Raw genomic sequence first — 19,022 nt, 5'->3', positions numbered from 1 at the left:
CATGACTTGAATGCAACTGGTCATATATTGCGCCACTTCTACCAAGCATCACTTTAAATTTTCACTGCACTAGCATCCATCATAGTTTTTGGTGGCGAAGCATCTGGCTACTACGCGTGTACATGGCACTATCTATTAATTAGTTTCATCCTTTTGGTGCCCCTCTAATACTTCTTGTGAAATGTATTTAATTTTTAGAGCCCAACATTAAATGTAAAAGTATTAATTAAAAAGGATGTTGCTACGTGCATTGGGCATTCATTTTCACCCAAGAAAAGAAAGAATAAATTTCCAAGAAATTTATGGGTGCTTGAGGAGATTTTCAAAGCTCTACTAAGATTTTTCAGGAAAAATAAAGTTTATCAATTACTGCTTGGACTTGAATACCCTTGTCAGATTCATTATGATAAAGAAAAAGGCTTTGGTGGTAAGCGAAGAACAAGTTGGGAGAAAGGCCTCCATCTACAGAAAATAGAAGTGATGAGAAGTGAGAATCATAAAGATAGGTTAATGTTCTCTTATATAATTATTAGATAGTTTAGATGTTTATATTGTTAAACTATGAATTTAGATTACACATTTTAATACAATTAAGATTTAATTTAGCTAATAAATAGTCCAAAATTTACAATTTGACAATATAAATATTTTAAGTTTGTCCGATTATTTGGAAAGAGAAGATTTTCATATATATATATATATATATATTGATGGTTAGGATAATGCTACATGCAGAGGTGGAGACAGTAATCATCACTTGCTAGATGGTCACTTTTTAGCCTTTCCTCCTTGATATTCATGAGAGGGACCCTTAATCCACTTGTTGGTTGGGATCTTCACTTTAAGTTTTACCAAATATATATGTTACATAATTGGTTCACATCCTACGTTTATGTCCATCAAATTACAAAGTACGTGGAAGCCTTTTGGGATCATTATTAAGCTATCATCTTCATAATCTAATATCTGAATAAGCTTATTTTCAATTTAGAGTATGCATAAATTCATAATGAATGAAATTAATGGACAATTTTCAAAACTAGCTCAAATATGGGGCTTTTAAAAACATTTAGTTTAAATTTCTCTCGAATAGTATGTGCTTGAACTATTTTGTGTAGTATTGATCGAAGTCCGTCGAGTAGTGTTAGATGGCCAGTGGTTCGAGCAGTGTGTATATATATATATATATATATTAATATTTTTAACTAAAAAATGACCAAAAATCATTAGAATTGAAGCAAAACTGGTCTACTTCTCAAAACTTTCCAAAATTAATTAGACCCATTTAAACTTTTAAGTTGCTCATATTGTAGTGCCAAACTGAAGTATAAGACAATAATGAAGTTGGAAAATGAATGAGATGGGCCTAGTTTTAGTCGTACTTATTTGTTGAATGTAATGCAATCATATAGACCATGATCCTCTCAAAGAGGAAATGCGACCAAAATAATGGAACCAGCTCTCTTCACTATATATTTTCTCTCTTTCCTTTTCCCTTCATTCTAAGTTAATGTAGCACAAGTTCTCTAATGACAATGCACTTCCCATCAACTTTTGTCTTAATTAATTAGGTAAACGGTAAACCTAATTCAACAACTCGCATACTTGATCATATACTAATGATATTCCCAAAACTACAATCATTAAACTTTTTGGGCCTCTAAAGGTTATTATTATCATCATAAGCTAATTATTATAGAAAGAGAAAATTACAGATTTAGTCTACTTATTTTGTACTTAGTTTAATTTTGGTCTACGATTTTTTTTAAGTTCTGTTTTAGTCCACTAATTATTTTACTTGTTTAATAAAGGTCCAGATTTGTTTTCTCAAATTTGTCATGTCTTTTTCCCTATCAAATCTCACTCAAATTCAACAAACATATACTTATTTTAAAGTTATACATCTCCTCTTTACAATTATTTAAAGATCATTCAAATTGGAGTTCTAAAACTCAAGATAATTGACTTTAAAGTAGAGTATTGTCAATTTTTTCCAAAAAATTTTTAGATTTTTCAAACTTCATCCAATCTCAATTCTCTTAAATTCTAATACTCCAAACTGATTCCTATGACTAAGAAATAATGAAATATAATTTATATTTCAATTATAATTGAAGAAAACACAACTCAAAAGATTTAAAGTCACAAATCTAGACCTTTATTAAACAAATAAAACAATTAATGGACTAAAACATAACTTAAAAAAGATTGTGAATCAAAATTGAACTAAATATAAAATAAATAGACCAAATCTATAATTTTCTCTTATAGAAATATATAACTTATTAAAAACATATGAGAGTTCCTTCTTTTTATATAAAAGAAAATAGTGTGCAACAGTTGAACTCTGATTTTAGATGTAAGGATAAGTAATATACTCTACTCCTGAAATTACAAACCTTCTCCAACGTTTCCTTTTACAATACATATAAAATTAACCAATAGTTAGCTCATATTTTAGTAAAACAGTGCTAAACCAACCAACTTTTTAACATCAACATGATATTGATATTAATTTTAACCCTTCTCAACATAAAGTGTCTTTGGGGTTTAAGATATAAATTTAGCTAGCTTCTTCCATATCTTTTAGAGTCACGTGAAGAAGTTTTTCTTTAGATTATCACTTTATCTTTGTATCATGTGACACCATCATATATACATAAAAGTCCACAGTGTGATTCTGTGAATACCCATTGACTAGCTAGCTTGTAGAAATAAAAAGAAGTCATAAAAAGATAATTTAATCTTTTTTCTTGATTCATTTTTACTTTATATTATATATTCTTATCATGTTATAATTGTCATAAATATTGGTGTTGGACAAGGACTAGGGTGAATCCCAACAAAGGAGAGAGGAAATGATGAAGGGCTCTGTGCACACACATGAGAATTGAGAGACAATAGAAGGTGCCCCATGTGAAGGTGGTATCCACAAAAACATGAAAGATTGAAAGATTGAAACACAACCTCCTACAAGTTTACTAGACATAATTAAAGGGTTCCAACATATTTTCCAAGAAAGTCCTTGGCACCCATGATTTGTTTGGCCCGTTTGCTCCCCTGGAAGCACCTAATCTCTCTCTCTCTCTCTCTCTCTCTCTCTCTCTCTCTCCAACAAAAATCTCAGTGAGAATTGATGCAAAGAGAGCCAAGGATGAAAAATAAAAATAATGAAATCACGTGCTAAGACAGCCAAAAAAAGTACAGGTATCACGTGATGAAAGATATCTCAAGCGGGGGTAGGAAAAAGGGTGGTGGGCCTTTTGACTGGGCCGACTAAGTACAAACTCATGATTTTTTTTTTTTTTTGGAGAATTAATATGCGCATGAATCCAATTTAGAAGCAGAATCTGACTTTAGGTAGTAGGAACATCTTGGGGAAAGAAAATTAAAGAAGGTCAGGAATACGTTATGTTTGGTTGCTGGGAAAACCCAAGAGGGAAAAGTTGGGATGATCTAAACTCTAAAGAATCTAAACTGATGGATTATACAGGATGAAGGTGGTTGGGCCTATATGACACAAACTGTTCGGCCCACGTTAGTAGGAGATAGACAATACAAAACTGTGGACCAAGGTTGGAGGACCGGCTAATTTTAGGAAAATTCTAAAAGGATCCCACCGTTTGCTTTGACACGAGAGGTTTTAAAAAGTAAACAATAGTTGAGTATAAGTTGTATAACGGGTTTAGAAAGCAAACAGTGGAGTTCTTTTAGAATTTCCCTTAATCTTAATGTGACGTGACTTATAAGGGGCCATTTGTGTGCTATAGCTTGTCCCATGTTTTTGAATGGGCTCACCCTTTCAAACGTTGCCCATTTTTCTAAAATCAATATATGTAATTTGTTCTCTAGGTTTCTTAGAGGTAGTTTGTCTAACATGTATATTGGATTGAAAGTACAAAAATATCCTCTAATTCTCTTAATAGACTAAGTTTGAACTATTAAAACTATTGGCAAGAGAACATTAGCATAAGGTTTGTATGAGTAGTTTAGTTTACGGTGTTGCATATTTAATTGAAAAACACTTGATATCTGGTCTTGGATGAGCTTTAAAACTTAAAAAGAATAGTAAATTAAATTTCTGTCATTATTTTCTGGTCCTATTAGATCTGGCCATTCCGTTTGCAATTACTGAAAAACTTTGCAGTATTACAAATAAAGATCAAACCAAAGTTGTAAGCAAGACCAATTTGATGGTTATTAAAAAACTACAGAATGTTTGTAGCTGAAGCACCCCAGCAATTTCTTTGGTGTATATCCAGTGGCATAAAACTTTGCAGCTGTCTCCTCCACCTTGAGGGACTCTTCTCTTTGTTTGGCTTCAATCAATGCTCTCTTTTCTTCTCCTGCCTTGTGAATTTCAGCCACTTTGTTTTTCATTTTCTCAGCATATTCTGCCTTTTTTTTCTCAAAATTTTCCTGCCATTAATTCCACAGGTTAATCAAAACACATTTTTGAATTAATATGTGAAATGGGTTCTAATTTAACAGGTGGTGCTAAACAACTATAGTGTGAGAATGAGAGATCTATATCTGAGCTTTGGTAAGATGAATTTATATGATCACCATGACAAACACAGGTCTGATCAGCTTATTCATTAATGTCTCAAGTATTGGAAATTTTCACCATGTCTTTTTAGGGACTTGGATTCATCTAACTCTCAAGTAAGTTGGTACAAAATACATTGTCAGATAGATGGCATGAAAGCACAATGTGATGGTGATACCAACTCAACACATGATGCAGTTACTAGTCTCAGTATCCATATCATATATATAGCATAGATTTAAGAATAACTGAGTTCCAAAATATTTGAGAGCAAAAAAAGGCATGCTACATGGAACAAATTACAGAGCAAAGATAACACAAGATAATGGCTACTTGAGAAATGTAACAGAGTTTTTTACCTCAATTTTTCTAAGCTGTGCCTCTACAGAGGTTTTCTTATTGTTTTCCCATAATTCCACTGCAGACATTCTCTTATATGCCCTGTTCAAGAGTTGAAAATGTTGGATTAATTGCTTAATCAGCAAGAGATGATGATTATTGTGAAGGAACAAAATTATTATGGAGTTTCATCCATGGCAATGCTTCAAATACTTTTCATGTTTAATCAAGTGCAATGACCCCATACTTGTTTTCTGCTTTTGTCTTTTCAGTTTCTTCCCATGCTTTAATTAAGGCCAACCTTTTCTCTGTCTCAATTTGTGCAAACACTGCATCTGAAGAAACAAATCAGAAGATGGTGATTTATTTATCTTATAATGAAGTGACCAAAAATAGTTTATAATCAAGAGATCTAAAGGAGCTAAAACATTAGTCATTCACATACCTCTGTCGATTGAACCGTCTGTACTTTTCTTTACAGCAGGATCTGCAATGTCTGATATGATCGATGATCAGACATGATGAATTAAACATATGCCAACAAAATATTATGAATTATGGAAATGGATCAGCTAACATCTTATTGAATGGAATATTTTTTTAGTTATTTAAAGAATGAAAAGAAAAAAAAAAAAAAAAGCACCTAATTAGCTTGGTGTTGAAAACTCAATTATATAAACGCAGAATGCTCTACATGTGTTTGATGGTAATACTCATTTTCCATGTCGTATATGATATTGTACACAAAATCACTCTCTCACATTCTAGATGGTCGCGCGATCAATTATTGTGAGAGGATTGTTGTATACAACATTCAATTCGAAATAAGCCAATTCCATCTTCAAAACGAAAAGGATCAGTATTGGGCTAAACAAATGCATGCAGTTCCCATGGTTTCTCTCCTCAACCTTGCAAGCTCTGTTTTTTTTTAGTAAGAGTAGTTGCAGGGTCCTTTTTACATGACAACAAACAATCAAACATGCATGATAAAGCTCCAAATGTATATATATATATATATATATATAAAACCTCTAAGGCTCTGACTCTTGCAGAGAGAAAGAGAGACCTGGTTTCTAATGGTTCTTTCCTTTTTGATTTTTAATTCATAGCTAAGATAATAAGGAGGTTCATTTCTGTATGCGTGTGACTTGTACCTTCTTTCTCTTGATCTTCTGTAACGAAAAATTTAACGGAAAATTGTCACGTGCACAGCAAGCGACCATATTTTCATGAGCATTTCAGTATGTTTATTACATTTTCATGTGACCAATTCTGTTAATTTTGGGATGAAAGTTAACGTTTATACTGTTTTGGTACAACTTGAAAAATTCGTTGATCAAATTAACATTTTTTATAATTAGTAGATCAAATTGAGAATTAGTGTAAAATTCATGGATCATTTTTGTATTTAACCCAAGGAAAAGTTAAATATAAAAATGGTCCATAAACTTTACAATTTTTAAATAGAGTTCCAAACACATTTTTAAATTTTAAAAATGTGTTTAGTAGACTATTTTTGAAAATGAATATATGAAAAAAACTTCAAAAACAACCCCTTTTCTAAAAATGATTAAACATTGTTTTTCAAAGCATGTCTTCATCACCAGTCAGTAGTCACCACCAACTCTGCTTCATCTCCCTCTATGTAGTTGGCCAAGATACACAGCACAAACCCACAGAGGGGCAAGCAAAACCAATTTTCTGTTTGGTTGCTGAGAAAGCCATAAAAAACCTTGCCAGTTGCCACCCATGGTTGTTCTGCTTCGGTTGGTTTAGGATTAATGAGAAATTTTCATCACCTGTGTGTTCGATTGAGTAGATTACATAAATCATGAATTTACTTGCTACATACCAAATAGATATTTAAATTATAAACATTATTCCTCAAAATTCATATTTTCAAAATAAATCCTAGTTTCTTAAAATATTTTTTGAATTAGATACTAAACGGGCCTAAATGCTTCTTCTTACTTATATATCGCTACCTTATTGGTTTCTTGTTTGTAATGAAGGCTTAAATTATGCATTTGAACAAAGGGAATTGAAAAAAATTAGTGACGATAAGCTGACCAATAAAACACACAAAGAAAGGATTAAAAGATTTAACATTTCCTGAAAAGCATGTCGGTATGTTCCAATTAATTAAGCAGATTGCATGCAAATGGATAAAGCATGTCGGTATGTCCCAATTGATTACGTAACTTTAATAAGGAAAAGATCTGCATTCTCTAATTTAAAAATTAATAATTTCATACTAATCAATCAAAATTAGTGTTTTTTATGATTATAACACTGATTTGAAACATTTTGACTTTATTCTAAAAGCTTCACTAGTTCTCTGTATATTTTATGTTGTTTTCATTTTAACTTTATATACCTTGGCGGTGGTTAACTAATATTATCTAGAACAAATTAGTAATAAATATTAGAACAATACTTTCTTCAGTTCTGGTTTCTCTCTCTAAAAATTCTTGTTCTGTAATATAGACTCATGATAGGAACTATTTATGTTTTAGATAACATATTAAAGATTATTTTTGTAAAAAATTAACTTAATCAAAGATTATTTGATTATGTAACTGTTATCAAATAAATAGACAATCTATATTTAAATAGTGATTTTTTGACCAAACCGTTAATTTATTTGATAACATGTACATAACTAAATAATTTTCGATTGAATTAATTTTTTACAAAAATAATTTTTAATAGACGATCTAAAACATGAACGGTTCTAATCTTGAGCCTGCACTATCGAATACAAATATTTAGGGAAAAAGTTGGAGGAGCTCCTCCTCCATGGAGTAAAGAAAGTATTATTCTAAATATTAACCGACCACTAAAAGCTTAGGACTTGGAGAGTTGAATCTACCTATTTGAACCAGAAATCACATGCTTTCATCACACAAAAGTGTGCACATTCACCTTAGACTTTAGAGGTAATTAACATGATCATCATATTAGGAATCTTAACGCGACTAGAGTCTAATACTCTTATCTAGAAATGTAGAACATCGATCAGTGATAAATCCACCATCTAAACTTATTTTATTTCATTAATCGATCATTCCACCAAATCAAAAAGTTATTTATGAGAAGAAAGAATAAAAAACCGTACGAAACAACTTTAATTACTGGCACAAGCATGTCACCAAAAAAGTATCATTCAACATTTCTAGAATGAATTCCTTCCATTGTATAATTTGTATGGTATATATCATTGAATAATTTCAAATTACTTTTTATGTAACTTTCTTGGAAAGAAAAGGAAACTATGTATTACCATTATTATTCATGATATTTTATCCTCTTACACTTTAAAGAAATCATTCGCAAAGTAAGAATGCATGTACGTAAAGTTAATATAAAAAAACATTAATGTTAGAGAAATTATATAAAAATGTAGAGAATTTTTTCTGTAACTGATATATCGTCACGTTGCGTAATCAATATATATGTCATAATATGGGTAGATGTTATTAATATTATACTCTACAAAGATAAAATATGCATAAGGCAAATGAAAACTATCAATTTTTGTTTCTATTAAAGGCTTTTAATTTTTTTTCCTTCAAAATTTTAGAAATATAACACTTGATTGGTGTTTAAACTTATTGAACATTAGGGATGTGCATTTCTATGAAGAGCCGACTAAATTGGTCAAACCAGACCAACCAGATTGGTTTGGTCAGGTTGTTATGTAGTTTTGAAAAAATGAATTCAACTCTTGAATCAAATCAATCTATACGGTTCAAAAATCGCATATGACCTCTTAGACTAAGGCCCTGTTTGGGAGTGCTTATGTTAGGGGTGGAGCAAAAAAAAAAATTGGAGGGGCCAATAATTCATATGTATTTACTGGGGGTGCCATTATATAAATTTCTTTCTTAAAATTTTCAGAAAAACCATAAACATTTTTTAATCTAAGTGCTTTTTGTAAATGTACTTGAAAATGCTTCATGAGGAAGCACTTACTAGGCAGACCTGTCAATGGATCGAATTTTGATCAGAATCTGATTCGAACCCAATGTGATTAATAGGAGATGGATTTGGTGATTCAATCCTATAATCTGATTGCAATATGAATCCGATAACCCGTTAACTTAACAAAATAAATATGGATTTTAGTCTGATCCTATAATAATCCGATCCGATTTAATATAATATATAAATTATTTTTCTATATTTATTATCAATATTTTATATGTATATGCAATAGTAATTTGATTTTTTATACTATGAATTACTTAACATGAATAAACTATTTTCGGATCAGATATTCGATAATTTAACGAATCATATATAGATTTAGTTATTAAGAATCTGTCAGATTATCGGATTCGATCGAATCGAGTTAATTGTCTTATCGGATCAGATCGGATTCAGGTCAATCCGCTCCATATCTGATCCATTGACAAGTCTATTACCAGGTGCTTCATCAGGTAGCGCTTTCAAGTACTTTTATATATAACCTAAAAACGATTTTTTTTTTTGCCAAATGCAAACAAAAGTGTATGTTTAAAAGCGCTTTTAAGCTTTCTAAAAGTATTACCAAGCAAGCCCTAATAGTAAATCGAACAGACCTCATAACGCATACGTGGACTGCCAAAGCCTTATCAACAAAGCTAACATCACATTTGTCAATATTTATTTACTTTCTAACTTATCCAATATCTAATATAAATAAGTTGCTACAGAAACCCTACTTTCTAATTTTTCATCAGCACCGCTTCTCTTAGAATCTCACTTCTATCTCTGTTTCGCAGATCTGATGGTCTCCACCTTTGGGCTCTCAAAGATTAGATCGTCACTTGACAACCTCGACCTCTCTCAACTCACAAACAGATCGCGCTCCAGTGATCAACCTCTCTCGCACCATCCTCTCTACTGAAATCAACCTCTATCGAATTGATTTCTCGGTGGACCAACTTTATTCGGTAGATGCTATTTATTGTCGGTTGGAAAGTCACTTATTGACAAAGTCGATACAGTGGGATACCTAGTTGAAAAACCAATCGCACTAAATTTTGCCTACCTTTCTTGAGTCCTACTCAAAGGTATAATATTTTTTTTTGGTTACAAAGGGAGGAGGCCAAGGAAAGAGGCCTAGAGGGGGGAGGGGGGGATCGAAACCCGGTGAGGTGGGGGCAGCACAACTGCTTGGCCAACTGGCCTACCCCAAGTCCTCCAAAGGTATAATATTTCACATACACTATACTTATTTACCTACTTTATGCATTATCTAATATAGTTGCTACATAAATCCTACTTTATAATTTTTCATCAGTCGATTCAGTCCCGCTCGATCCCTCTCTCATATTTCCCCTTTCTCTTCTCTCTAGCAAATGACAGATCTCTCTCTCTCTCTCTCTCTCTCTCTCTTGGATATGATGGTCTCTACATCTAGGCTCTCAGAGATTAGATCGTCACTTAATAGCTTCGACCTCTCTCAGCTCACAGATCGTACTCCAGTGCATTTTGCACCTTCCCTCTCTGACGAAATTGGCCTCCATCAAACCGATCTCATTGGTGGACCGACTTCGTTTAGTAGATGCCATATATGGTTAGCATTAGTGTTGAAAAATCACTTACTTACCAACAAAGCCGGTATAGTGAGGGAAATCGGCCGCAAAATCGACCGCACCAAACTATGCCCACTCCTATCGAGCACTACTCAATGGTTATATCTCTAAAAATTGAGTTAAATTTCTTTAAAATGCACAAATTTTAATTATTTTAAAAGATTCTTAAAAAAATATATCAAATATTGGCACTCCTTAAAAAGAAAAATTTTGAGAACTAAATAAAATAGTAAATATCAGAGCCTAATAAAAAAATAAAATAAAATATATCCGACAAAGACCCAGAATCCCAGAAAATGCAGAGTCGGTTTTAAATCAGTAATTTTATGAAAGGAAAAGTGTTGCCTTTACACATGCTCTATGACAACCGTTACAGCCAAGCAGAACATGGAGCCAAAACCTCCCCGAAAACCAAGTGTCCCTTGCTTACTTAATTCCAAGGCACTGTTTGGTTGTTTGAAGTTAAAAACATTGGGTCCAACGCCCATGGTAATATGGTATCTTCCACTTTCTTCTCTGGCTATATATATTTGCTCGCCATCCCACATTTGGGTTCAGCAAATCATCCTCCTTTTTGGCACCAAATTTAGTTGGGGAGTAAGCATTAGGTTCAACTATGGATGTGTTTATTCCAGAAGAGTATGTTGTGAGGCGGAGGATGGAAAGATTGAATGCAAAAGCTGGGAATGGGAATGGGAAAGGGAAAAGCAGCTCAAACATGGTGTCCGGATCTGGGAGAAGAATTGAGAAGGAGAAGAAAGCAATGCGTCTGGATTCGGATTTTATGGTCACTACCAGTACCGGACTCACCGATAGTATTGTGTTTAGCTGCAGCTTCTCAGCCTAAATATATACATAATTAATTAGGTTCCTATGGTACTCTATAGATGTACGTATATGTATATATATATATATATATATATAGTGTTTTAATATGTAATATGTCTTAATTAATTACCTAGCCAGCTATAAGAAACTGGTAGACACTTGAGACTCTACTTTTATGCATGTATTTGACATATATATGTATGCCTATACGGCAGTCTGCATCTCGTGTTCTCTATTCTTAATATACGAAGGGATTTGGGAAATGTCCTCACAAATTAACTAGGAATATATCTCTTAGACTTTGTTTGTTTTGTATGAAAATTAGATTGGATATGAGTATGAGATTCCAATCTTATGTTTGGGAGAAAATTCTAATTGTGCTTCCCAAACTACTATACTAGTATCAATTTATTCCCCAAACTTTCAATTTAGAAAATTAAGGTACTTAACTTTTTATGTAACAAAAAAAAAAAAAAGGTACTAAACTTTTTAATTTTTTCAATTGAGGTAATTTCGTAAATTTTCTTGCTTTCCATTCAAAGCTCCGTTTATACAAAATCAAATGTTCATCATGAAGGGTCCTTATTGAGATAAAATTGTAGTCACATGCCCATCACTTGTATTAATTTACCGAGCAAATTGACGAAATTACCTTATTTGGCAAAATAAAAAAGTTAGACATCTTAATTAATTGTTCAAATTGGAAGTCTGAGAGCAAATTGATACAAGTGCAATAGTCTGAGGAACAAAATGACAGTTTTCTCTATGTTTGGTATATATGTTGTATAACTCAAAATCGGAAAACTTATTTCTTATAATAGTATGTAACACCATCACATGGTATAATTAAGCCACTTATATTATAACATGTGTATATTTATCTACTCATATTATAACATGTGGCATTGTTAATTACAATTATACATAATAATTAGTGCAATAAGCATTTTTCAATCTAAAACTCATGTAACCCCTTGTTATTCTTAGCATTTCCAACTATTAGACTAAGAATAATTTATCATTATTTTTTTAAAAAAAAGGCACAAAATAACATTTTCAAAGAACTTATTTCAAGACCAAATATGGAGAAATTATTCTATATAACCATAATATTATGTGGTAATGCAATCAATTCACGTGTTATAATGTGAGCGGATGTTATTAATACTATACCCTAAGGACTCGTTTGGTTCAAGTTTTGGAGACTTGAGAATGAGAAATCAATTTTATTCTCATGTTTAGTAAGTACAAGGAAGAAAAATTAATTCATGACCTAAGGTTATTGGGGTGAAAATGAAGCATTTGTTGGAGCAATGAAATTGATTTCCCCCTCTTGAGAAAACATTTATTGTTTCTTTTTGGACAAAATTAACTCTACTATTATTTCAAAATAAATAATAGATTATGGTACAATTGAAAAACTGACCAAACACAGTCTTTATTGCTTCCAATTCCTAGTTTACTTTCTCAAGCTTACCAAATACAGAAAATGGAATTTCACATTCTTTTTCCCTGAAAAATGCAAAGGAAAATCAATTCCCTGAACCAAACAGGCCCTAAAAGCATAAACTCATTGTTCACTTATTTTATAACACATGAATTAAGTATGTCAGACAATTTTCTCAAATGTACTAGCTTCAAATTAATTGGACTTTTTTTTTCCGGCATATATCAATTAGAGAGGATATATAAAGCTTTGGGTTCTTATTGAAACCAAGGAGTGAAATTTTGAAAATTTCGGCGAAATTTCGCCGAAATTTTCGTTTTTTTGAGGTTCCGAAATTTTATCACATATCCCTTAATTTTCGATAATATTTCGCCGAAATTTCGAAAATTTCGCCGAAATTTCGCTAATATTTCGGTCGAAATTTCGACCCCCCTCCAAGTGTGTTTCTGTGAAATTTCGACGAAATTTGGGCGAAATTTCGACGAAATTTTGCTGTGATATAGTGATATGGTTGAGAATCCTTTGGTCTTGACACGGTATCCTTCTGTTCTTCAACCACTTCATCTTCTCCAGTTCTTCATCTTAAAAACCCAAATTGGAGAGAGTCAAGAAACCCAAATCGGATGCGCTGCACCGCCGACGAGTTCTGTTCCAGATCAGTTCGTATTTTGTAATCATCCATTTCTTGTGGGCTTGCTGCTTTTCTTGAGATTTCTGTACATATCATTTCCTTTACTGTTTTCTCTTTGGGTGTCTGCAACCCCAGTTTTAGTCTGTATTCTATAGATAATAACAATATATTTTGGTTTAATAACAATAAGATTTTGTAGCTCAAACCCATAAAAAAAATCGAAACTCTACGTATTTGGGGTTGGCTTGGTTGGTGGTTCCTTCTTGTTTATGAGCTTTCATGGCGAATGGAGAAGCGCAGGGACCTTATTGTTCATGGTATGCGTGTTTTGTCCTTCATGTTCTCTCATTTGGGTATGTCTTATAACTTTATGTTTTCTTTGTTTTTGTTTTTGTTTATTTTTTGAAGTTTTTTTTACCATGTTCTAAGATTTTGTTTTGAGGGTCAGGTTCTGGGTCTTGTGGATTTTGTATGCCCTTGCATTAGTAAAGAATGTAAAACAGTGTGGCATTTTTGTGTATATCTGAAGCAAATTTTTTCTTCTCAGTATCCTTTTTCTAAGCTTTTCTTTTGAGGGTGGGCTTGTGGGTTTTGTGTGTCCGAGCAATAGTGAAGGTATGCATTAGTATGCGAATAGTGAACCAATTTAGAGGATTTTAGTTTTTCAGGATATGTGTTAATCTTCAGCTTTTTTATATGGCATTCATTCTTCTCTTTATGAATCTCTTTTTTGAATATTTTGGTAATGATCTAAAGCCTCCCCCTTTTTGGCAATTTTGAGAAGTTTGTAGCATCACTCAATATTAGACTATTAGTAATCCTTGGCTATTGTTGACAGAGTTTTAACTTGAGATTAATCTGGAAACTTGGAAAGTGGTATACTGGTTCAGATTGATTGTAAATTCGTAATATAATATAATATTATATTATTAACAGCTTGTGTGGAGAGAGTTAATAAACAATTAGTTAATAATATATATGTTACCCAACAGCCAGTACAATGTGTAATATTAGTTAATATATAGGTTACCCAGCCAGTAATCCAGTACCATGTGTAATATTAGATAATAATATATATGTTTTGCTTGTAATATGTTTTAGTCTTTTAGATGAGTTATGCAATATATGTGTAAAATTTGGATGATCTTTTTAAGTCTTTAGAATTTGAATTTAAATTTGAATGATGAATTTGAATTTTCATGTTATTTAAAATATATTTTAAACTATTCATATTTTTATTATTATATATTAATATATATTTTTAATTGCCGTACAAGTTATTGAATACTTATTTAATTCATGATTTAAAATTGTAATATAAATAAATTTGAGGTGCTATTTATATAATTATTAATTAGTGACCCATTTTTTTAACAGTATTTACCACCAGCGCGCATTATATTCACCTTATATCACATAAAATCTACTATATAATTTAGTTTCTTCAATGTTTTTTATCAATGTAGTAGATAATATGTTAAATAAGCATATGGTCAAGTTTCATTCAAAATTTCCGTATTTTGATAGTAATTTCTGTCGTTTTTATCTAATTTTGTCGAAATCGAAATTTTAATCGAAATTTCCACGAAAATTTCCGTCGAAATTTCCATCGAAAATTTCCCCGAAACCGAAATTTTACTCCTTGATTGAAACTAGCAAACATACGTTATGTTGACCAGAAAAAGGAGCAAAAGTCGTACGCGCGTTATGCCTTCTTAAAAAAAATAATAATAAATATGTGATAAAGTCATAAAACTAGCAAAAGTTTCATACAATAATACGACTATCAAGGGTTCAAGAAAGAATATTATTCTTAATTAACACGGACGAGTCAGCAAAATGGGCCTAAATCTGCTCCAGCGGCAGCTAAAGTTTCCATCTAAAATTCATCAAGAGTTCAAGACACCTTCAATTTTTTTGTAAGGACTGCTAAAGTTCTCCGTTCAGGATTTACGATTTATATTTTGATTTCTAGGGTTTTAAATTCTAAGTTCTAACCACGATTCTACATTCTAAAGTAAAGAAATCTTGTTGGACCAAAATATAAAAAATAAAAACACACAAAAAACCACCCAAAGTGAATAGCCACACTCACATAAATGAGTTGAACGAGCAGCCCTTATAATCACTTGATTGAAAACAGGGCGGCAATGCGTGAGAAATTTTTCTATTTAACTTTAACATCACATAACATACTGATGTGGTGATATTAATTTATTCAAACTATAACATGTGTATAATAAGTAATAATTAAAGAAAATTTTAAATTTGGTCCACTCATTATTCGCTTTATCCCACATTGGTCCACAAATTTTTTTAAGTGCCATATTCATCCATGAACTAGCTGATGTGTGTCACTATAATTCAATCCGCAAAATACCTCAAACAGACGTCAATTTTGGTCAAGTGTACCAACATCAAAACGAATAATAAGTAGACCAAATGTGAAATTTACTCATAATTAATATCAAAAGGAAGATATTATTTGACCCAACAATTTTTCTCAACTAATTTTCTTAACTTACATAACATTTATATATTGAACTCTATAAGAAAAAAAAACTAAAAAAAAAAAAAGATAAACCATGTCAAATGTTGGGACAATTAGCATTTTTCATATCGAAAACACAAAACCCAAAACAATATCTTTAAAAATTGAACACATATTATAATATATTTCAATGAATTGATAATACACATCATCAATTCACATAGTGTTTTGATCGCGGCCGGGTAGGTTTGATGCTGGCCAGTGTAGACCGATAGTTCCCCAGCTAGCTAATTAAGACCCATCTAAGGCTCCTAAATATTTCAAAACGCAATATATATAATATATAGAAGGAATTAAATGTCATGTGTGTTAATTGTTATCAAGTTAATTAAATAATAAATGTTGAAAAAATAACAGTAACATGCAAACAACTATATGGATCATTAAGACCTTAGCCAAGAGATATATATATCTGACTAATTCTTTTTTTTTTTTTTTCAGTAAATCTAAATAATTCCTTTGAAAAATAAAAATAATAACATATCTTACCTAATTCAACTCCTGGCTAGACATCCCCAATTCAAATGTAACCACCTACATACAATAATATATATGTAACGAAATTGTCAACTCAATTTTGAGTTAACAAAGTGCATTACTTTTAGCATATACTTTTAAAGATCATATACACCGACATGGCGCCAACAGATGTGTTGTAGCCAGTTCATGTGCTGCAGCTGGTTCGTGTCGGCATCATGTCGTCACTTTATTTGCATCCCTAAATTTTGAAATTTGTAGATATCCTCACTAGAAAAAGACTATATATAAATATATATATATGTACATATACAGAAGAGGATCTTGTGGAAAAAAAACACTTCTGTAATATGGACGTATATGTGTCGATCTTTGTCATTATATAAGTGTACACAATTTTAAGAGGGTGATAGAGAGAGCAACTAGGATGATCCCAATGTCTCCACAGGTGTGATGATGGTGTCTAGAGGAGAATCAGGACCAACAAGACAAGACTCCGAAACCAAGCTGACAAGAAAATCAAAGATGTCAGTGGCCACCACAGCAGAGGCCACGTCCTCTTTGTGCAGCGTCCTCCTCTTCCCTTGCAGTGTGGTGATCCTCCAAGACCTCTGAGTCAGCTCCTCTATGAACAGCTCACATGCCTTAGAGAATACAATCGGAGCCTCCCCAGATATCATCTTCACCTCCTCCCCTGATGACTTCTTCATGATCTTCTTGATCCTCGCCAATGGCAGCGAGTGGGGCCCGCTCCTCCCCGACACCCCTCCACGCATCATTAGTCCTGAATACTTCCCCGCTTGTCTCATTTTTTTCCAAGTCCGAAAAAAGAAAAAGAAAGACAGGTTCCAACTCTGACCTTGAGTGTATGTCGACTTAAGTAAATACGAAAAGATTCAGATCGATCCGAAGTGTGAAGGGAATGATGTTATGGGGTATGGAGGTTGTGTACTTATAGGATTGTATGGTGTAGGGGGGCCGGCAGGGCCAGGCCTGCTGCTTAATTAGCCGGCTTATTAAATCTAATTAACAAGTATTAATTTCGTAATTATTATAGGATGACTTCCATTAAAAAATTAGGTACCTTCATTGTTTTCAAAGCATATTATAACGTTTAATTAGATGGTCAAGCTTTGTGGGACGTCATCTTAAACATGCATGCAATGACGTCCACAGTAACAAGTGTAACAAAGATCCTTGGCGACAAATTTGTGTATTGTGGCATGGCATGCAATAATGTTCACATTCAAATAGATTTATTATTTCATTCTTGTAGTACGTATTTTATTCAGCGTGGTATTGACTTTTATATGTTTGGATTTTGAAGCCTCAGTTCGAGATATGGTCTAGTTTCATTGAATTAATAGATAATTTTGGTTCAGACCATTGCCTCTAGCTAGCTAGCTAGCTCATAGCTAGCTAATATATAAATACATGCATGTGGGTTTTATTGGGATATGGTTTGTATGTTAGTAATTTAAGCAATGAAAGCCAAGCAATAATGCCCAATTATGATTGAATATTGGGTTTTGAAGTCTTAATTCGAAAAACGTTGGATTGAGATTTGGTCTAGTGCGTACTTTCATTTTGAATAAATAATTGTGGGTTTGGACTACTGCCTCTGATACATGTAGGTTTGTTGAGATATGGTCTATGTTAATTTATTGAGTATACAATCAAGCTCAATTTTTTTTTTTGGCCAGGACAATAAAGCTCAATTTTAACTGATAGTGTAGCTGTGTAGAGATATATTCCTATTGCAATTATTTATTCAATCAATTAACCATAAATATATGTATTAAGAGCGCGTGAACCCCCAATGGGGAAATTTGTAATTAACCCTAAATATAAGTATTAATCTATACATATGTATATATTAATCAAAGAGACGTATTATTAAGTTAATCAAGAAGGTACATGCATCTGATCAGTCAAAAGCTGAGAATGTATGATCGAAGTCAAACTCGAACCTCACCCACCGACCAACTAACAACATCAAAACAACTAAATAATAAATATTGAGCTAAAAGATGAGCATCCACAATACATTTACGAGGAATAAAACAACAACTAGAATAAAAAAAGAACGACCAATTAACTCCTTTTGCCTCAGTTAAAGTCTTAAACATGACCATCAGACACCAAGACCTCCTTGTGCCTCTGAAACAGATGAACAATTGTATGAGCATCAGATCCCAAAGTAATATAACTAAACCCATTGCCCAAAGTGAATTCCACCCCATGATGGATTACCAAAATCTCTACTTGCTGTAGAGGAGAGACGCCAACAAGAGCAACTGCCACCACAACCTCCCCCATCCAATATCTAAGAGGATGAGTTCTCATGGATCGAGTAATTTTTGTAATTTTAATCTTAACTATGTATAATTCAAAGTGTGTGATCAATATTAAAGAAAAAAGCGAATGCCGATTCAAAGGAATCGACAAAATAGTAGCCACTTCCTCAGTGGAGAAAGCATTCGCAAGAAGGTCCACATTCCAACTGCCAGATGGGGTAAATTATATATGCACTACTTTATTATTTAACGGAGTTTATTCTCGCAACTCACATATATCACATATACATACTAATCTATTTCTTGTGCTTGCACAATAGT

At 32.5% G+C, this 19,022-nt stretch overlaps 2 protein-coding genes across 2 annotated transcripts; both read right to left on the bottom strand.

Annotated features, from left to right (window-relative positions):
• Nucleotides 1-4,200: 4,200 nt before the first annotated feature.
• On the bottom strand, nucleotides 4,201-5,391 carry LOC147274002 (remorin 1.4-like; the record flags this gene model as incomplete). The annotated part of the gene is made up of 4 exons (XM_086228294.1): nucleotides 4,201-4,419; nucleotides 4,909-4,990; nucleotides 5,136-5,223; nucleotides 5,334-5,391. Coding segments are annotated over 4 exons (447 nt in total), but the record flags the coding sequence as incomplete, so codon positions are not given.
• An 11,435-nt stretch (nucleotides 5,392-16,826) lies between these two features.
• Nucleotides 16,827-17,213, bottom strand: LOC147274001 (nuclear transcription factor Y subunit C-3-like). The gene has a single exon (XM_086228293.1). The coding sequence runs from the start codon at nucleotides 17,211-17,213 to the stop codon at nucleotides 16,827-16,829; it is 387 nt and encodes a 128-aa protein (XP_086084419.1).
• Nucleotides 17,214-19,022: the final 1,809 nt, after the last annotated feature.

Source organism: Dryas octopetala, chromosome 9 (genome assembly GCF_963921425.1).
Source record: "Dryas octopetala chromosome 9, drDryOcto1.1, whole genome shotgun sequence".
NCBI lineage: Eukaryota > Viridiplantae > Streptophyta > Magnoliopsida > Rosales > Rosaceae > Dryas > Dryas octopetala.
The sequence above is the reverse complement of the archived record's forward strand: the minus strand, read 5'-3'. Positions and strand labels throughout refer to the sequence as shown.

Excerpts from the sequence above, each read along its gene's own strand:
- LOC147274001 (XM_086228293.1), bottom strand. The coding sequence starts at position 17,213 with ATGAGACAAGCGGGGAAGTATTCAGGACTAATGATGCGTGGAGGGGTG.